Source organism: Bison bison, unplaced genomic scaffold (genome assembly GCF_000754665.1).
Source record: "Bison bison bison isolate TAMUID 2011002044 unplaced genomic scaffold, Bison_UMD1.0 scf7180017864530, whole genome shotgun sequence".
NCBI classification, from domain to species: Eukaryota; Metazoa; Chordata; class Mammalia; order Artiodactyla; family Bovidae; genus Bison; species Bison bison.
Genome location: NW_011495080.1, coordinates 1,996,246 through 2,017,928, shown reverse-complemented (window position 1 = coordinate 2,017,928; position 21,683 = coordinate 1,996,246). Strand labels below are relative to the sequence as shown.

Sequence of the window (21,683 nt, the reverse complement as noted above, 5' to 3'; positions counted from 1 at the left end):
ATCCTAGTTGGGGAAAATCATAAGTTAGTTTCAGCTATATTGCTTTATATAGTATATTTATGAAACTTTTTTCCAGAAATCTATGTAAAGTTTATAATACTATCTTTAATTATCATTGTACCTTGAATTAAATTTAAGTTGTCTTCATAATGAGTATACATTTTCCTTTTTAGTAAGTATTTCAATTAAAAAGTATAAAAGAATAAAATATCTGCTTTTTGGAAGCAGATCTTTGTCTACTTTGTACCTGATCCTTTGTAGCCAAATTCTCATAGATCTCAATAAAAGATAAAACCAGATCAATTAGCAGAATAAATACAGGAATTGGTTCTCCTGGAGCCTCTAATTCATTTTGATTTCTTTAAGGATAGTTTCTCCTTTTCCTAATGCCATTGTTATCTTAGTGTATATGCATGGAATAATGCATTGTATTCTTGAAATTTACCTGCCCAGACTCATTGGTTGATGGGCCTTTGTGCGCAGGCATTAATGGAAATGTATAAGGTGTAATTATTCAGTTAGCAAGCTATTTTTTTGCTGGAGTGTTTTATATGTCTTCTTTTGTAACCCTTTAGCCAAGAAAACCATGTGGGAAAGGCTGACTGCCCCTGAAGATGTGTTTAGTAAATTACAGCGAGAAAACATAGCCATCATTGAGAGCTATGGTGCCGCCCTCATGGAAGTGGTCTGTCGAGATGCTTGTGATGGTCATGAGATTGGAAGGGTACAGTAATTCCTGCTCAGTATTGTACTTGGACAGATATTTTGACTTTGTATTAAGGCATAAGTTGGATCAGCTTTTCAAATGGATGTTATATACTAGGAATTATTTTCTGTAATATATTTTAGTGAATTTTCTTATTTACTCTAATTTGAAATTTATATTTTGTTTATTCATATGTTTCGTTCACTTACATTAGTAATCCCTATTAGTTCAGACTGGGCCCTCAGAATAATCTTTTTGCTAATTTTGAGATTTGCCTTATACTGGTAGAAACAGCAGAGGTGCTGGTTAATAAAGATCCTTGAATAAGAGAATGGGGATAAATAGCTTTTATATTGAATATATCTTGTTCTTCTTTTTTGAGAAGTATTTACATTTATGTATCTTTAAAATATTATGTCATACTGGTGATAATATATTGAGAAGATAATTTCCTACTGGTGGAAAATCACATAGCATTTGAATCATGTAGTGTGCTCTTAATTATGTTAAAAACATAGTATCTGGGAAGAAATAGACCAAAGTGGTCTTTATCAGTTAGTGTATTTTCCATATATTTTTTTGTTTGTTTGTTTGTTTTCTGTGTTTTCTATAATGAGCATGTAACACTTCATTGGGGAAAATGCTATTTTTAAAAATCAATTTCCTCCTTTCCTCCAACAAGTAATGTTTAGATTCTGTTAAAATATGTTTAATGCTATTATTTTAATGTGTTAGGTTTTGTTTCAGAAATGCAGCTTTACCCTGAACATTTTCCTTTTATTAATAAATCAAGATTCTGGATACATAGCTTTCAACTTCTCAAAAAAAAAAAAAGGAAAGAGTTGTATTGCATGCAACAGTTCTCCTTGTAAGAAAACTTTTAAACATTTCCAGGTAAAGGGAGTTACTGTTGTTGACTTGGTAGCCATCTCCACATTGTGGACTTTGATTTATTCTTCCTTCAGATGCTGGCGCTGGCTCTCCTTGATCGAATTGTCTCTGTGGATAAGCAGCAGCAGTGGCTCCTGTATCTGTCTAACAGTGGCTATCTGAAGGTGCTTGTGGACAGCTTGGTAGAAGATGACCGTACTTTGCAGAGCTTACTCACTCCACAGCCTCCCCTTTTAAAAGCCCTTTATACTTATGAATCCAAAATGGTAAGGCTTTGTGTTCACTTGAGGTTAGATCAACAGGTCATTTCCTATTGAGGTTAAAGCTATATTAAAGAAAATGAACATGGCCTATGTTTCTAATATTTTTATCATACCTGCCATAATCATTTCTGAGGAGTTTTAAATTTGGGTACATGTGCTAGGAATGCATCTTCTGAGCGTGCAGAGTTGAGCTGAAACAGTCCTATGAAGGCTGGCTGGGTGCTGAGACTGCTGCTCACTCACTCCTGTTGCTGGTGATGCCAGATCTGTGTGACACTCAGTGCTCCCTGAGGAGGAGAGTGAGCATGCATGACCTTCCCGAAGAAAGTCAGCCTGTGCCGGTTGCCTGAGGAAGTTCCACTGTAGATGTGCTGGCTCTACTTTAAGCACAGGATTTTTCACTCTAGTATATATATTTAATTTCCTTTCCTCCAAATCTTGTTTTAATTTCTGTTTCCTCCTGCTTAAAAATACCATGAATGTCACAATAAGAGAAGCACTAAAATCTTAGATTCTTCATTAATTCTGTTTTCCCTCCCTCCTTCATTTATTCAACAGTTATTTGTTAAATATCTGTTACATGCCAGGTATTGCGTGAGGTAGTAGAGATATAGCTGTGAGCAAAACAGTCTTTCCTGCCCTGCATAAGCCCATGTGATGATTTTACTTGAATGCGTAACCCATGCAAGGCCTGTGTGGCACTTCAGATATGCTCTACCGTTTATTCCTCATGAAGATCCTGTGGTGAAAGTGAAAGTCGCTTGTTCATGCTCAACTCTTCGTAACCCCGTGGACTATACAGTCCATAGAATTCTCCAGGCCAGAATACTGGAGTGGGTAGCCTTTCCCTTCTCCAGGGGATCTTCCCAACCCAGGGATCGAACCCAGGTCTCCTGCATTGCAGGCAGATTCTTTACTAGCTGAGCCACAAGGGAAGCCATAGAGGTATAATGTGCCCCTTCCTAGCTAGTCACCAATGATTACAGATTAGAAATGTGCTATGGTAGGGTGGTCCAGTGGTTAAGAGTTTCCCTTCTAGTGCAGGGGGTGCGGGGAACTAAGATCCCACATGCCTCAGGGTGTGGCCAAGAATTAAATAAAAACAACATTGTAAATCAACTATACTTCAACTTAAAGAAGAAATGTGCTATGAGAAAGCCTCGTTTTTAAATGAGACCCGTGACTGCGATCTCTGTACTGATGAATTTTGTTCTGTAACTTCTTAGGCATTTCTCACAAGAGTGGCCAAGATTCAGCAGGGTGCTTTAGAGCTGCTGAGGTCTGGCGTGATTGTGAGGCTGGCACAGTGCCAAGTCTATGACATGCGCCCAGAAATGGACCCACAGGGGTAAGTGTCTGTATCATTTGGCTTTTTTTAAATTACCAGTAAAGGTTTATTAAGGAAAAAGATTTTCAAACATAATTTTGCCCTTTATAATTCTGTTTGAGCAGTACTCTCATCTTGATGGTTTTGTTTGGTCATACCCCCCCTGCCATTTGATGCTAATAAATGAAAGTTGCTAGTCAGGGTAAAAGTGAGTAGAGACATTTCTGCGTGCTCAGTCGTGTCTGACTCTTTGTGACCCCATAGGCTATAGCCCCCAGGCTCCTCTGTCCATGGGATTCCCCAGGCAAGAATACTGGAGTGGGTTTCCATGCACTCCTCCAGGGGATATTCCTGACCCAAGGATTGAACATGTGTATCTTACCTTCCCGACAGGCAGCTTCTTTACCACTAGCACCGCCTGGGAGGCGAGTGCTTTTTATTTTAGAGCAGTGATATAAGAGGAAGATGGGAGAGCATTTTGTTAGTAGATGTTACTTTTCCAAACTTGATTGTTCTGTTTAGTGCAAGTACATATTTTCCATTATACTGTCTTTTAAAGTCCTGTAATGAAATTATAATTTGTGGTGGATTTTCTTTTCTTGATGACTTGAGTAATATTTTATGTTTTTCTCATTTTAACATTTTGCCAACTGCTTGCTAATTTGAAAGCTTCAAATGAAATTATTTTAAGTTCCAAACTAGCAGATTTCTCAGTTGAGTTTGAATGTGGATGTTTTTTCTTTTTTGTCTACGTGGCTCTGACATTGTTAAGCCTATATGTAGCCTACCCGCCTACTATCAAATAACATTATTTCAGTTTTAGTAATTTGCTTCAAAAGATCCATTGCCAAATTGCGTGTTTTGAGTTTTTCAGGTTTAGCTATAGACATATTTTACTTTGAGAAAAATTAACATCACTTTCTGAAGTTTTAAACATGCGAGTTTTTACTTTCAACTTAGGTGAAGGGGATTAAGTTATATTCCTCCCTTCATGATGTGTTATTATTGCCCATCTTTGGAAAGCCTTTCTGTTATCTCTTTTTATTTCCATATTCTGCTTTCATTCCCTTCTCAACAGGCAATCATTTTATTTGGTCCAAAAATTTAAATAAAATATTCACAGTAAGCAAATAGTTTATTAATACAGTGGTTCTGAGACCTAAACTTAAAGGTTAAGTTATTTTACAACACCATTTTAGGTTTTATTTATTTATTTATTTATTTTCTAATTTTACTTCATTTTTAAAACACATGTATACCTGTGATGGATTCATTTTGATATTTGGCAAAACTAATACAATTATGTGGACATTTTAGGTTTTAAAATCTTGTTTTATTTTATATAATAGACAGTGTAGATTCCTTTTTGGCTTTGTGTACATGAGAGGGAAATTTGGAGAAAGCAACTTTTGTTTCTGTTTCTCTATGGCTTAAGGGAACATTTAGAGTAGAATAAGTATGTTTGGGGAATTTTGTCTTCTTTACTAAGATTTTTTTCAAGATTCACATACCTCTGTCTTCACTGTACATGTGGGATACAGAGTCCTCGTTAGTAGCGTCGCATCTTAATCAGCCACCTGTGGTTGTTTGCCGTGGGGGTGGTCAGGGACTGTTGGGATGTGCCTTAACTCTTGGACTGTTGTTGTCTCCTTGTCGACTGGGTGTGAATCAAGCGTGTTTGGCATGAGAGACCCCCCAGTGTTCATCCCTACTCCAGGAGACCGATACCGCCAGATTCTCCTTCCGGCCCTTCGCTTGTGCCAGGTCATCCTTACGTCCAGCATGGCTCAGCACTTGCAGGCAGCAGGGCAGGTAAGAGGAACCTTAGTGCAGAAATCATCAGGTACAAAAGCTTTATTTTACAAATGCAAAAGATGGACAGCTCACATAGATTTCCTTAGGCCCATGTACTTTGCTCTGAACTTTAGCTAATTAATAGAATAGTGAGATGGGAAGCAAGGGATCTAAATCAGTTGTTTTATAGAAGGAAGCAGTTACTGTGATAGAAATAAACTGATTTCTGAAATGTAATTTAACCACATATTTATTAGGGAATGCTATACACTTTATTAGGCCTTACAGAAAATACAAAAGATAGATGGTAACGCTACATTTAGTTGTGATATTATTTTCAGTGCTTTCCAGGGAAATCTTCAAAAATATGTTTCTTTATTTCTTTAATAATGCAATATACAATTTAGCCTTTCACTGGTTAATTAGGCTTATCATTCATGAATCTGCCATTTTTTATTGTATTGCTCTGTTCTAATGATACTCTCAGAAACTGTGTCCTAATAATTTATGGTGATTTTATCTGCTTTCCCTGCCATCAGTCTTTAGGTTTGCCTCACCAAGATAGAATGCTGCTGTTTCTAGTGCGGCACCTGATTTTATACAGCATTGGTCTTGGTGACATTCTGTCCCTTTCATATGTGGCCTTTGAGTTAGTTCTTTAACATGCAAAGACTCTGCCTTCTACTTTATTGAGATTAATATTTTTTAGTAGATGTGAAATAAGACCAGACTTACCCTGAGCATAGCAGAATTACCCGAATAGCTTCTTTAAAAAATACAGATTACTGAGTTGCATGTCCAGCAATGATGGGCTGAGGCCAGGAATCTATATTGAAAAAATAAAGGGGCACAATTCCTGAGAGGTTCAAATGTTCAACCTGTTGTGGTGTAGTCCCTGCCTTTGAGGCATCTGTAATCTAGTTGAGAAGATGTTTGGGTGTGAAAAAGAGTAGAGTCCTCTGTGATGGGACACTGTTAAACGCTAAGCTGGAAGGGCAGAGTTTGGAGGTCAAGGTTTGTATTGTCTTTATTTTCACCATATCAAAAGGAGAGTTAGACAAAAGCTTTTATGCGATTGTTCCCATATCACACTAGTCAGACTTTCATAGAGCCAGCTTGAATTCAGGAAGTCGTTTTTATACACATTCATTTTAAATTCATGTTCTAGATCCATTTAGACAAAAATTTTAAAATAAAGTACAGGTCAGATAATAGTTTTCATGCAGTCATTCCAATTTATTTTATACTCTTCTGCAATAGCTCTTAAGTGTATTAAATTTCTAAACTTGGAAATAATCCTTATCTTGAGCTTTCTTATGAATGTTGGCTTCTTGAAGAAATAAACTATGTAAATACAAAGGACAACTGTTTATCTAATATTCTTCATTACATTAAATTATTGCGTCAGTGTTATTAAACCGATGGATATAAATTTATAATACACTTTTCTACTCTTCCACCTCTGTTTTTTCCTTTCCCTCTCTTTTTCTTTGGTAGGTGTTGCAGTTTCTCATCTCTCATTCAGATACCATACAAGCAATTTTGCGCTGTCAGGACATTAGTGCAGGGTCTTTGCAGGAATTGGCTCTGCTGACGGGAATTATAAGTAAAGCAGCACTTCCTGGTGAGTTGATTATGTTGAATTTTTAAACAATGGCTTTATAGACATACACTTAGTAAAATGAGGTTGTTATTACTTTGCAGCTATATATGACTTATTTGAGATTGGAACTAACAAAGTTAACTACCTTTTGTGAAGTCATATGTTTGTAAAAATGGTTTATGGTCAGTATAAAAAATTCAGAAAGTTAAAGTAATTAACACTCAAATCCCATTATCTAGAAATTGCCAAATGTTAACTTTCAGTAAGTAGCTTTTTAGCCAGTGTCCGATGTGTATGTATGTATTGGTGGGTGAGGGGGCATGGTGGAAAGAAACAGACATATAGAGATAATATATGAAAATGGGATGCCTTTTGCATGCAGTTTTAGAAAGCAGCTATTTAATTTTACATAAACTTTACAGATGAAAAACTAGTTGAAGAGAAACTGAAAAGACACTGATGAATTCTAGACAGACTTTCCTTTAATATAGGTGTACAAGAGATGTTAGTTCCTACAAGAGATGTTAGTTCTTAAAAGATCGCTATGATTAAGAAAAGATTATGATAAATCAGTAAGATAATTTGGTCATTAAAAAAATTTGTTTTACTACATATGAATCTTAGACAGAATCAACTAACTCCATGTGAAAGATTAAGTGTGAGTTATTTTACGCTTCTTCCCCCCTCACGTTATGTTTATTTATATTTTTACTTTGTGAAGTAAATATAATTTTCATTCAGTTCTGGAACCATAATACCTTCAGCTATTTAATTTTACTTGTATATTTAACTGGATTCAAAGAAATGCACCAGTTTTTTTTTTTTTTCCTCTTACAACTTCACCATTTCTGAGTTCTTTCTTTTGATTTATCTCTTGGAATTTTTAATTTGTATTGAGGTCCTCTTCCCCAAGAAAAAATATATAATATTCCTTGAATTCTTTAATATTTATGAGCATCTGAAGATTGCCTTATTCTTGAATGACAGCATGGCCTAATATTAATGACAATAACTCATATTTTTAAGCATTTATATGCTGAGTAGTGTTTTAGACACTTAGCATGTTAATTGATTTAATCATCACAACAGTCTTGAGAGTTAGAACCTTTATTATCCAGCTTTTACAGGTCAGGAAACCGAGGCACAGAGAGGTTCGCTTGTCCCAAGTCACACGGATAATACTGTAGGGCTTTCCAGGAGCCGTGGCTTCTGAGCCTGTGTGCTTAACTACTCAGCTATTCTGCCTCCATTTTTACGTTGCTGTGGAGAAGTCTGAGGCCAACCCCTGATTCTGCCGCAATGACCCCAAGATTTTTTCCTCTCTGGACATTCCTCTGTGCCTGAACCCTTTGTGTTGGGCAGAAGAGAGTTTGGCAGGGCTGAGTGCAGTGTTTATTAAGGTACTCAGAGCCTGTGCTCATTCTGAGGAGATCCCAGGGTCAACTCTACCTCACCTTGTCGTGTTTTAGTCCTGTGTGCTTATTATGGTCATTTCCCCAGTTCATTCCGGTGGCCTTGAATGATGCCAAGACAGGCCAGCCTACTTGCCTTTACTGTGGTCCCATAGTGCTGTATAGTGGTTCTCTTCCTAATGGCTTTTACTTGGATTTCTCCTGATTACTTAATTTACATCATCAGTCTAATATGCTTCTTTGTAAATTGCAAGAGTTTGTTGGCTTACCCTCTTTCCTCCGTACTGCTTCTGAGGGCTGGGATGAGGGTCATGCGATGAATCATGTTACTTATTCCCCTGGAATTTTTTCAATCTTTTTTTTCCCCTTAACCACCACCATTCTTCAGTATTTGTGGTATACGGTGGCGCCTTTCCTTTTTTTGGTGAATTTCATTTATTCGTAGGTTGGTTGTAGAAGGGACATTCTGTGATTCTACTTCATTCTGCCATCTTAATCCAGAAGCCATGAGCCTTTTATCAGATACTCTGGCACGGTGATTTTTTTGATGAATTTCCTTTCATTGCTTTTTAAAAATACTTGAAACATTCTGAATTTTGCATTTGACCCTGTCACCATATTAAAATTACATTCAGAAAAGCCCATTTGACCCTGTCACCATATTAAAATTACATTCAGAAAAGCTCAACGTATTTTAACATGCTCATGATAAATTCAAACAAATAGAGTAAAAGCACTCTGACATAGCAATCCCTGTTTCCTGGAAAGAACCGATTATCAATTTATACTTTATTTTTGTGGTGGTTTCTCTGTATGTGGTGTAAAAATTTTTTCCTCCCTACAAAATGAAATCATACTATACACACTGCTCTATAACTCGCCCCCTGTGCCCATTATGTCTTGGTGAACTTTTTTCATCAGCATATATAGTTCCCACCTCACTCCTTAATTGGCAGAATAGTTTTCCAGTTCTGAGGTATTTATCCAAACCTCTATGACATGTTGACTGTTTCCAGTCTTTTTAAAATTTTCAAATAGTGTGGCATTTAATAACTTTGTATGTATGTATTTACATATACATTTTTGTATATTTGAGCTGGTAGACTTGGTATATACTCTTCAAAATAATTTTAAAAGATAATGCCAAGTACCTCCTAATGTTTTGAAATCATTTTTGAAAAGAATTTATGTTTCTGTTACCCTACTCCCCGTTCAGCCCTTGGCTACATGCATGGTTTTGTATTATCCTACAATTTCATCCTATGTTTTTGTTTAAAATGCTAGCCCAGTACCAGATACGTTGTACCTTCTCAAGTACTTAGGAGGTTAATTTTTTATCTGTGACCCATGGATATTCTGTAAAGTGTTTTAGAGTTGAGGGGATACATATGGTCCACAGTACTGCGATGCTTTGTAGCAGAAGTCTTAAGAATCTGAGAATTGGACTTCCCCAGTGGTCCAGGGGTTAAAACTGTGTTTCCACTGCAGAGACATGGGTTTGATCCCCGGTTGGGGAAGTTCTGCACACCGCGTGGTGCAGTAAAAAAAAAAAAGAATCTAAAAATTGCTTGTCTTTAAATAGAGTCAGCAGGAGGAATGAAAGAACTGGGGAAGAGCAAGGCAGGTTGAAAAGATAAGAAAGGTTAAGGAGAAACAGGAAAAAGCCAAAGTGTTAAGTGCAAACTCTGACTCTCAAGAGGTTAAAATGGGAAAGGATGGCATAAGAATCAGAAGCAGCAAATGTAGAAAAAATATTTCAAGAATTTGATATTAATGAGGTTTTTGCTTGATTTTGCTTTGTTTTGGCATACAAGGGAGACCTGAACACATTTTCAAATAGTGAGGAAAAATCCTCTATGGCAGAGTAATGTTAGAAAATAATTAAATATAGTGATTTGGGAGCAGACTCCAAGTGGAGGTGGAGGATGGGAAGGGACTGGATCTGGTGGAGCAGTGGAGTGCAGGTGAGGTAACGTGACAGCACCTGCCAGATACGCGAGTGTCCTCTGTAGGTCTGTGATGGGCTTCGAAATCTAAAAAGGAGAGCTTGTCATTACGAGGAACAAAGGATAAGGTTCTGGGTTATGTGCTATGAAGCGTATGCTTGGAAGTAAGAAATGGGTTAAAAGGGTTGTGAAAACACATAGAAAGTTAGGGTGGCTAGGACAGGGTCACCTGGGTTCTCTGTATGGCTGCAGTAATGGAACAAAGAAATAAACCAATGGGAATAATGGCCCATGGGTTTACTTGGAGGGCTCAGTAGAAATAAAGGAAATCCATGGTACTATAAAAGATTGATCAGCTTAATTTAGGGATTTTGTAGTGGGCCCAAACTGAAAAATTGAATGGAAGCTTTTTTCTGTATGTGTAAGTTATACTTTGCTTAAGGGAAAAGGAAAAAAATCAAATGATGCATAGAAGAATTAAAAAAAAAAAAGGAATGCATTTCATTCTTAGTGTTTTGTATATTCTGAACTGTTTCATGAGAAAGTAATTAACTGTGGAGTTTAGAAAATTTTGTTTTATATTTATAAATAAAAAATAGGTTTTTTTCAAAAGACTTTTTAAAATGCACTTTTGAATCACTGATCCAATCTAGATTTATTTTGCATATGACTGAACGTGTGGTGGTACACTTAACAATCTGTAAAGTTGTCAGATATTTCTCAAACCTCCTTCATGGCAGAGTCTGTGTCTATTCATGCATTAAAGAATGTGAAAGAGTAAAACTACTCTTCCTAGTTTTTTAATGTCTATATTTTGGCAATTACAAAACTACATTTAAAAACATTCTAAATTTTATAGGTATACTAAGTGAACTTGATGTTGATGTAAATGAAGGATCACTAATGGAGCTACAGGGACATATTGGAAGATTCCAGGTAGCTGATTCTTTACTTCTTTTTTATTTTCTAAATTAAAAAAATTTTTGATTCTTACATCTTTAAAGAGCAGTAGTAAAACTTATAATAAAATACAACAATCCTCTCTGATCCTTTTATAGCTTCCTTAATTTGGGAAATCCCAGCAATGGTTTTCATTGAATCTTTCATATCTCTAAATAATTTGCTTATGTTGCTACTATTTAATTTTCCAATTTTAAGAATCATCTATCAACCTTCCATCAAAGAGGATAAGAATTTTGATCTCTTTACTCCTATTCTTCCATATGATATGTGTATCTCTTATAACATGCCCCCACCCCCAACTCAACAAATCATATCATAATTTTGATTAGATTAACATTTAGTGTTATATTGTTATTACTGTGTAAATGTCATTTATAAATAAGTCATGGATGGACCATGTGTTACTTTTCTAAACATTATGTTTTCCTTAGAGTGAGTAAATGTTGTTTTTTTTTATTTGCTTGGTTTTTGTACTTCTGATTTATTCTCAAACTCTCTTCCAGTTGTGTAATCTCCTTTCAATATATTCAAACATAGTAGATAGCTTATTAATTCAGTATTTTATCACAGTCCTTCTGGGAGCCTCCTGGCCTGCTTTGATCTAGACATCTTCACTTTTGGGGGCCTCAGAAGAATTATATTTATATAGTAGAATTTATATTTCATTGTTTTTATACAGTAATTGTCATAACCAGTCCTCTTTTCATGAACTGTTTTTCAAGTTTCCAAAAGAAAAATGCTGCCATCAGCTTTTTAGTGTATACATTTTTATGTAATATTACTGTTATCTCTGGGACCCAGGGTCTGTAAGTAGTACATTTTGAGTCACTGTCAGAGAGCACTCCAGAAGGGCTTGTGTTGTCTGTAACCAGACCAAAATACTCTGGATTTTTTTTTTTTCCTCAGTCTTCTAATGTTTTTAATTGGTGGGGATGAAAAAATATTTTTGATGCATCTTTCATAAGGTGGCCTCTGGAAATGTGTTGCTGCATCTGTTTTATCTGTCAGCATAGCAAACAGCCAGTTGTAAGCTGTCAAAATAGATACAGCTGTTTTGACAAAATAAATTTATATTACAGTTTCCTTAGTCTGTTTTGCCTTATCCAAACTTACTCCAACATGAGTTTAAAGTAGATATTATATAACATGTAGGTATATATGTGTATATAGGTGTGTGTGTATATGTAATACCAGTGTTTCAAACACATTTTTATTGTGCACTTAGTATGTGCGGTGGAGAAGGAATGGCAACCCACTCCAGTATTCTTGCCTGGAGAATCCCATGGACGGGGGATCCTGGTGGGCTACAGTCCATGGGGTCATAAAAGTCAGACACGACTGAGCGACTGAGCACATCCTGTGCGCAGAACACTATACTAAGCACTTTAAATATAATTCAGTGTCTCGGGTAATCCAAACAATAACTTCCAAGGTGAAAATTGCTATTATCACTCTAGAAATGTGAGCACAGAGGCTTGAAGAAGTTAAGTAACTAGTCCCAGGACAAATAGCAAAAAGTCATGTGCCTGCAATTGGAACCCACATCTCTGATTTTGGACATATTGCAGTTTTGCAAAGCTTGTCCTTTCCTGCTGAGAACTGTAGGAACGATTGTATTCTCAGGTGAAAAGTACCAACATGTCAAACAAATGACCTTTGTATTTTATCTGCCAAGGTCACCTCTGTGTTCCCAACTCCTTGATGACATCTCCAGAAGAAGCCACAGGAGTCAGAGCCTTTAAATTTGAGCCTTAGTAGACAAAATGATCACGGATCTGCTTCTGTTCACCATCTCATTTTGCTTCTCAGTGTTTATTGATTGGTGTTTATTTAATGGGTGTCTACTAAGGAATTATTTGGTATGATACAAAAAATTTGGGGCAAACACTTAGACTTTAGTGAGTGTTAACTGCTAAAAAAAAAATAATATTCTTTTAATGAGTTGTCTGCCAAGTAAATACATTTGCAAAAAGATGAATTTTAGTATTATTAACTTATAGTTGACATAGTTGGAAATCAGAAATCAGAAACATTAAGGAGGATTTAACTCTCCACTGAGCTGAGTTTTTTCTTTATCTCCCTCAAGAAAGGTCACTGACTTTAAACATATCCAGCTAGATGTGAACTTTTGTTCATTTTTTGTCTTTTCCTTCCTCAGCGCCAGTGCTTAGGACTACTAAGTCGCTTTGGTGGCTCCGACAAACTGCGTCAGTTTAAATTTCAAGATGATAATGTGGAGGGAGATAGAGTGAGCAGGAAAGATGAGATCGAACTGGCTATGCAGCAGGTAAGAGGAGTGACAGTTATGTAACTATTCTTTAAGGTTTTAACGTTTCTGGAAATATTTGAGAAAAACAGTACATGTGGATAATTTTAAAATTGATTTGTAACTTTGTTGTAATTTTACAAATTGATCTTAATTTTTTTCTCCTTCACATCTGGATTTCCATGAGATGAGGCATTTGGGGAGCTGATATTTTTGTTACTGCTGTTCTCGCTTTGTAGATTTGTGCCAATGTCATGGAATATTGCCAATCACTCATGTTACAGAGTTCCCCTACCTTCCAGCATGCTGTGTGTCTGTTCACCCCTAGCCTTTCGGAAACCATTAACAGAGATGGGCCCCGCCAAGGTGAGCTGCTTCTTTCTTTCTGTATTTGAGGAATTAAGTTGCTAGGATTATGAGAACCTCTAGTTGGCTCCAGTAAGGTGCACCTTTTTTTTTTTTTTTAAACCAGTAATGAATGGGGAATTTTTAAATCGACTTCTTTAAGAAGAAGTTATAAGGAGTTACTGTTGTCAGACCTGTGGATACAGCTGGAGAGCTTGAAAGAATAGAGAAATTTAAGATTTTCTGAGAATGAATCTGGAAGAGCCATGTGGGGAGAGGATAGTTTTATATAGTGTGTGAGACCCCATAGAGTCTGGGATTGGAGACTAAGCTAGCTAGGTGAGAAGTGTGAAAATATTGCAGATAGTTTATATGTTAAATCATGTTAAACTGAATTTTTAGTATCTCAATTGGATTTTATATGATACCAATGTATGGTATGTGCCATACCATAGCACAGTAAAATTTAGATACTTAGTAGGCTCATGTAGCCTGTGATTTCCAAATGACCCAGTAGGGAAGGTTAGGAGTCTAAGGCAGGATTATGGATTGGTTAAAGCCGTTTTCCATGGGACACTCAAAGGCCAAAAGCCCTTTTGGATCTTGGTGGTTGTATTGTGATGGACTGGTGGTAATTTCAAGAAACATTCTATCTGAGATTTCTGAGAATCATTTTAGGGTTTGTCTTACTCTGTTATAAATGTCCTAGGTAATGGAATTAAGAGAATTTTATTGAAGTATTATTTAAATACAATAGAGTTCACCCATCTTAGGTGGACTGTTTGAGTAATTTTTGTAATTTTATACAGTATGGAACTACTACCACAGCTAAAATATAGAATAATTCCCTCATCCTTTGACGTTTCTTCTTGTCCCTTTGCATTTGATTGTTTCCTTTGACCCTTTGGTCAAGGTGTCTGTTATTTTGCCTTTTCCAGAATTTCATATAAATAGAATCATACAACATGTAGTCTTTTTTGTGTTTTGACATCTTTCATTTAGCTCAGTGTTTTTGAAATCCACTCATGTGTGTGTATTACTATTTTGTTCTTTTTATTTCTGGCTGGTATTCCATATGCATTTATCTATCCACTAGTTGATAGACATTTGGGTTATTTCCAGATGTTTCACTGTTGTGAATAATGCTGCTATGAATATTTGGATATAGATCTTAATGTGGACATATGTTTTCATACCCCTTGATCAGATGCCTAGGAATGCAATTGCTGGCTTGTGTGATACGTTTAACTAAGTAGGATGCTGCCATTCTGTTTTACAGAATGAGAATCATTTTGTATTTCCACCAGCCATGTAAAGAGTTCTGGTTGATCCACATCCTTGCCAGTGCTTGGTTTGTTGGTCTTTTTAAGTTTCAGCTGTTGGACTTGGTGTGTTGTGATATCTCATTATGGTTTTAATTTGCATTTCCTTGATGACTAGTGATGAGCCTGTGTCCAGGTCTAGTACCATTTGCTGAAAAGATTTATCTTTTTGTTTGATTACTTTGATACATTTTGTCAGAAATCAATTGACCACATAAATTTGGATTTATTTTTCTTCAGATTTTTTTAAGGACTAATAAGCATATTCTTTTCTGCCAATTCTAGGCATATAAATGGGTAGATATTCAGTAGGTTCTAGAATAGTTACAGAGATACAGTTTAACCTAGTGGTTAACCTAGGGTTAAGAGCACAGCCTGATGATGAACTGCCTGGATTTGAATCCCAGTTCTACAGGTGACTTAAGAAAAATGACCTAGCTCTTTGTGACTCAGTTTCTTTGTCTATAAAGTAGAAGTAATAACAAGGTCTCCTCTAGTGTATTATTGTAAGGATTAAATGTGTTAATAAGTATAAAGTGCTTTAGAACAGTGCCTGACAGCACGTCAGTGTTAGCTATTATTATTTTTATTATTGCTCTTGTATTGTTGTTATCCTCTAGTATATTTACTGTTCCTTGTGATCAAGGAACCCTTTCCTGTAGCACTTCTATTTCCTTGACCTCATTCTCTTTCCCACAGAATCTATTTCTGTAATTAAATATCTCATGAGCCATCCTCATCTGATGTCTAAGTCTGGTGCCTCTGAATATTTTCTAGACTGGAGCAAATTATTGTATAAGAATTCCTGAAGAAATTTGAAATACGCTCAGCATTAGACCATCGTATTTGTGGATAGTTTCCTATCAAGTCGAGGTCTCACATATGTTATCCGGGGACCAGCATACCTAATTTCTGTAGGAGAAGGCTTTCTGTGATGACCTGTGTCATAAAGATTGTCACATCCTCACTGAAGACTGGGAAAGGAGACCTGGCAAATCAGATGAGTCTAGGCAAAATCCGTTGACAGAGGACTCTTCTTTTTCCCTCCATGTGAAGGTCTGTGAGATCCGACTTTGGAGCAAAGTTCAGGGAGATGGCAGTGAAGGAAGCAAGTATAGATCTCTCCCTCAGTATTCATGGCAGTTGGGGCCATTAAACAAAGTTTGTCTCAAATTAAACTTGAAATTACTAAGGTGTTTCTCAAAGAAATCCCTTCGTTGCAAGAGGAAATTGCTTTATTTGTACCACGCAAACCATGTCTAGAATAACGTTACTGCTCTCTAGCTTTTCTTCCCTCTACAGACAGTTTTTCCAGCATCACATTGTTCCTTTCCACCTTCTTCAGAAAGTGGTCACGTAAAAGGCAGATCGTTTTGTTTTGCTAGCCAAATGGAACTATTGTGGTGGAAGAATTAAACTTTAAAAATTCTGTTATCTGTTTTTTAGCTATGAGTTAGTATTCTACTTGTCTGTTTGGAAGAATGATTTTGAGCTGGGAACTCAGCAACCAGAAAGATGCAGACTGGAAATGAATTCATATAAGTAAAGCCATAGGGTGAAGCAGGACTTACTCACCTGGGGTCAGGAAACTGTAAGCTGTATCTGTGCATACGGGGTGGTGGGCTGGTAGAGAGATGGGTGTATAGGCGTATAGCTTCCATAGAGTTCTCAAAGAGGTCTTCACCCAGTAAAGGGTAAGCTTTCTCAGTGTCCATCAGCCAGACTTACGTATTGTCTCAAGGCTCTAGCCTTATGTACCTACCTCATTACAGTAGCTCTTAACCACACCTTTGAGCTGTTAGTGGTGTTTAAAAGTAGTCCTGGATTGTTTTTAATAATAGTTTACATGCCTTTAAATTCCTGGGCTTTCCTTTTTTTAAAAAAACAGGTCATTTGAAATTCATATAAAATGGCTGTAGGTAGAACATTGGTTTTTTTTTCTTATCAACTCCATTAGATACCCAAGTGCCAGTGGTTCCATACTGGCACCTGCCTGGTTTGGGCATTATCGTTTACCTGCTGAGACAGAGTGCTAATGATTTCTTCAGCTATTACGACAGTCATCGACGGAGTGTCAACAAGCTACAGAACGTCGAGCAGCTTCCCCCAGATGAGATAAAAGAGGTATGAATCTTAATAATGGGCAATGGAGACGTCTGAGAAACTAGTGCTTTACCTGATAAGGCAGGGGACCAGTGTCAGACTGATAAGATGATGCATACAGTGAGACAAAAGGAACTCCAATGACTCTTCTGTGGTGGCTTGAAGAAGAGTCCCTCACCTAAGTACCACACTTCATAAGTGTAGAAACTTGACTGAGTGACCGAAAGTTGCACCTGTTCAAGAAAACCACCTGCTTTTCTCAGTAGAAAGGCAGTTGGCCTTTGAATCTATTGCAGATGCTTTTTCAGTTAGAAGTGATCTCCTTAGGTAAGATGTCTCTGTCCCTCCCACAACTTCAGTATCTGTTAAGTGAATTTTTCAGACAAATGGAATGGCCTGTCAGACTTGACCCCTTCTCTCAATGACCCAGAACCATTCCCTGGCACTTGCTGTAACTGCAGAGGCTGCGTTACTGAGCTTGCGCCCTAAGCAGCCCACCTTCCTTCCACTTGGCACAGCTGAACTGTAGAACGCCCTGCGGCCAGTGCTGAGGCCTCCTGGCGGCCTGTGTGGCAGCCTGGTTATTGATCCACTTTGCCATTCCTGGCTCACACCAGCTTTTCCAAATTATAGCATGTCACCCTCTGGACTAGTCAGAGCCCACTCCCTCGTTGCATCCTTCTGATAACTCTAGGGAACATCAGAGTTCATGATGTACCCAGCCCTGAGCTCCACGTGCCACCTGAATACATGAGGCAGATATTGTTGCTCCTCCTCTTTCTGAAATGAGGAAACTGAGGCACTGGGAGAGGGTTTACTCAAAGCCACACAGCCAGCAAGTACAGGTGGGGGCAGGTGTTACTGAGTGGGCTCAGGTGATCTCCGAAGTTGAGTGGTTTACCTCCAGCAGCCCTTCCCCTTCGTGTGTGGCTTACGGGTGACGCTGGCACTCGCAGGAGCTACAGTGTCACAGTAGAGCACGTGGCACTTCCCCAGACCCCCGCAGCACGCCTGGCGCCACACCCAGGGTCTGCAGTTACATTGACCTGTTGTGCTTGCAGGTATGCCAGATGGGAGAGGGACCAGGGGAGTTTCTGGCTTATGATCGTACATTTGTTACACTCTACAAGTCTCATTTGTAGTTTCTTCAGAAGATACCTGACGGCTGTTACAGATATTCTCCACGGCAGTGTGGCATTTACTGCCTGAAAATGCACTGTTTCGTTTTGTTTTAATTTGACAGGAAATTCAGGGTTGGTTGGCCCATCAACAGATTGGAAACATCTATTTGAGGGACTGGACTTTTTCAGAAAGCCACAGATGAACATTCATTTATGAATTCAACTGCTTCTTTGGCTCTTGTTTTTTAAATTACTAGCTTCCTAACTAGATGCTAAACTCTTGTCAAGGATGTTTAAATCCACTTGAATGTTTTTCACAGTACTTATCACAAATGACTGCTTATAATAGATTTTCATTAAATTTTTCTTACAATATGTGTCATTCTTAATACTGTGTTTGATTTTTTTTTTTAAGTTGTGTCAGTCAGTGATGCCTGCTGGTGTTGATAAAATCTCCACTGCCCAGAAATATGTTCTAGCAAGACGGCGTTTGGTGAAGCTGATCAACAATCGAGCTAAACTGCTTTCCCTTTGTTCTTGTATCCTTAATGCAGTCATCGAGACTGCAGGGTGCTTGAAGGGTGACCTCTAAGGGAATCTTCAAATGTAGGAACTCTTATTCTCACATTATTTGGGTATCAGAACCAAATGGAAAGGGACATAATTACTATTATTGTTTTCTAGTTAAATGCCTGACATATTTCTAAATGGAAAAATTTTTCTTACTCTTTAGAATAACTAGTAATACTCATAATATATGCAGATACTTTGTGTCTAGACAGGAGATAAGGACACTGAAGGCTCTGCTAGCACTGCACTCCAGGGCCTGATCTCCTTCCTCTCAGCACAGCTTGCTGCTTTCTGGAGAGACCTTACAACCAGCTTGTTAGACTGAAGCTGTGGGTACATCACTGAATGGGGCAGTGTCAGAAACTGGTTTGTAAAATCATGTGATGAGATTGTTTTCCTTGAATCTGGCCTCTCCGCTGTAGTCATCATAGAGACCTGCCTGTTTATTCTCTGGCGCCATCTGGAGTACTACTTGTTACACTGCACACCCACCGATTCTCAGGATTCCTTATTTGCCTCCAGGTCCTTATTTAAAAGCAGAAGGCTACAAGGTAAACTGTATTCTGAAAATTAGTGAACCACGGATTCACTACAGAACCACGGAGCCTACACATTTTAGCACCTTGAAAATCTAGTTATACTCAACCGACTTTTGACTGTTCTGGTTACAAAGCATGTACTAGGTAACTACTTAGTTACTTGGCATAGCTAGTTTTTGTATTTCCCTCCTGTCCATGGGAAATTGTGCAGAGCACAAGAGCATCTTAGAGGCTGTCTTCAGTTGCTCCTCAGCTTCTCTCGTGGCTGACACAGGTCCAGAGTCCTCTGGTCCAGAGGAGTGGAAATGGGTCAGCCTTGGCTACACTGCTCATTGCTAAAAGGGATCTTTTGTGACTAATGAGCATGTATTGGATCCCTTAAGTGGCAGGAACCAGAAGGAAAGCTTGAGAACCCTGGCTTGGAACATCGAAATGCTTCCTAGGGGCTTCCATTTACTGAAAGCTAAAAGAGAGTCCTCAGCTTTGACCCATGCTGGTCACAGACACTGTGGTTCACTGTCATTGGGTTCTTCTCTTCTGTGGAGGAGACACAGCTGCAAACCTAGTTTGACTGTGTCTTTTATCTCTAGATTCCTTCGCTTCGGAAAGCAATCTGGATTTTAGAAGTGGGCTAACTACAGTGAGCCAGCATGATATAGACCAGGTAACGTTCTGTCCTCATACTCTTGTTCTTTTTTTGCAAGTACAAAGGGAAAGCCTGGTATGTGAGTAAGATAATAGTTTTCACAGTTGCATGCAAAGACCTGATTTGAATTCTGGGATAGCAACCTAATGGCTCTGTGACTCAGAGCAACTTTCTTAGCCTCTGAGCCTCCATTTCCTCAGCTCAGAAATGGAAATGATAATTCAACCTTGAAGTGTTTTGTCAGAATTAAATGAGGCCTTCATGTGTGAGATGCCAGGGTAGTGCCTAGAAAGTAGTTAAGAGTTCAGTAATTAATAGGCGTTATGGTCTGGAAACTCCATATATCAACAGTTAACTGCAATTTAAAGCAATTCTAAAACTGTATGTACTTAAACAAGAAGGAAAAATGTTACTATTATACCAATAAACTTCAGGGTGGAAAATGTGAATGTTGAGTTAATTTGGCATCTGAGAAAGGATCACATTACAAAAATTCAAAGGTATTTTAAATAGGAAGACAAAGAATAAAAGGAATATTTGAGACTTCTTGATCATGAAACGTCACCTGTGTTATCTCTAGCTTCTGGCTGACGCTATCAGCGCTTTTGGAGAATCACTACAGAAGAAACTTCTGGACATTGAAGGATTGTATTCAAAAGTGCGATCTCGCTATAGTTTCATACAAGCTCTCGTCAGACGCATCCGAGGCCTGCTGAGGATATCACGGAACTGAGAGCCTGTGCTTATACTCTTCTGAGGAAGAGACTAATTGGGGAAAACTGTCTCCTTTTTATAGTTTCCTTCTAAATTATGACCAGAAGATATTTTGCTATTTCTTTCTTTATATATGGACTTCTTTTCTGTAAACTTCTTTGCCTGGTGCCGTGCTCACTAGTTTAAAAAAAAAAAACTTTTTAAAAAAACAAACACGTGGTCAGTCTCTTGAAATTTTATCTCGAAAATGGTCAGCATTATCAGGAATTCAACAAACAGTGCTTCCCCAGTGCTGGTTTTTCCCAGGGGTATTATTCTGAATGCCAAATTAAAGGCATAGTCTGAAAAACCTCTATTTTTTCTTCCTTTGTAGCTGTATTACACGTTTTATGATAGTGCTTTTTTAATAGAAAAGTATACTTAATACAGTGTGTTACAGAAATGTCTCAAAGTCAAGGCATCCCTTTTCTAAAGGTATTTTTTTCTTTCCTGCATGTAAATGATGAAATAATCACTTGCATTTATTCCCTAAAATAATTATGGAATTTTTCAAATTAATCATCTACCTGTATTTTACACATAGTTAATAGGGTGACCGCTGTTAGCATTCTTATTTCTTGCTTGGTAGTATTTATGTGCATGTGACTACATCATCTGAAAGTCCATGGCCCACTTTCCAGTCACCAATTATTTCAGCCCAGTATATAGAAGAGACTGCTGAGAGGGGAAAGAGTCTTGACCCTCAAGTAGTGGCAGAAAATTAATACTTAATTCTATAATTTTTTTTCTTAATAAAATGTCCATGACATTTTAGGCATTTAAAAAAGACTTTGTCATTGTTATATTTTGAAATTAATCTATTGCCTAACACTGACAAACATCAATCTTTAACTGCAAAGCATCCTGTTAATAAAGAGCATTTTTAGAGAGATGTGAATGAATAAGTAACTGGTCCAAGACATAGTAAGCCTGACTGCTGCTGCTGCTAAGTTGCTTCAGTCATGTCTGACTCTGTGCAACTCCATAGATGACAGCCCACCAGGCTCCTCTGTCCCTGGGATTCTCCAGGCAAGAACACTGGAGTGGGTTGCTATTTCCTTTTCCAGTGCATGCATGCATGCAAAGTTGCTTCAGTTGTTTCCAACTCTGTGC

At 37.7% G+C, this 21,683-nt stretch overlaps 1 protein-coding gene across 1 annotated transcript in view; it reads left to right on the top strand.

Moving 5' to 3' along the window:
* NUP205 (nucleoporin 205kDa) overlaps positions 1-20,744 on the top strand; it is an 80,379-nt gene extending 59,635 nt beyond the window's left edge. The window contains exons 31-43 of the mRNA XM_010831626.1: positions 576-724; positions 1,672-1,863; positions 3,087-3,208; positions 4,861-4,999; positions 6,479-6,605; positions 10,802-10,878; positions 13,064-13,192; positions 13,411-13,537; positions 16,796-16,962; positions 18,478-18,601; positions 19,055-19,183; positions 19,762-19,835; positions 20,398-20,744. Coding sequence (XP_010829928.1) covers positions 576-724; positions 1,672-1,863; positions 3,087-3,208; positions 4,861-4,999; positions 6,479-6,605; positions 10,802-10,878; positions 13,064-13,192; positions 13,411-13,537; positions 16,796-16,962; positions 18,478-18,601; positions 19,055-19,183; positions 19,762-19,835; positions 20,398-20,550 — 1,709 coding nt within the window. The 3' untranslated portion in view covers positions 20,551-20,744. The remainder of the gene's footprint in view (positions 1-575; positions 725-1,671; positions 1,864-3,086; positions 3,209-4,860; positions 5,000-6,478; positions 6,606-10,801; positions 10,879-13,063; positions 13,193-13,410; positions 13,538-16,795; positions 16,963-18,477; positions 18,602-19,054; positions 19,184-19,761; positions 19,836-20,397) is intronic.
* Positions 20,745-21,683: the final 939 nt, after the last annotated feature.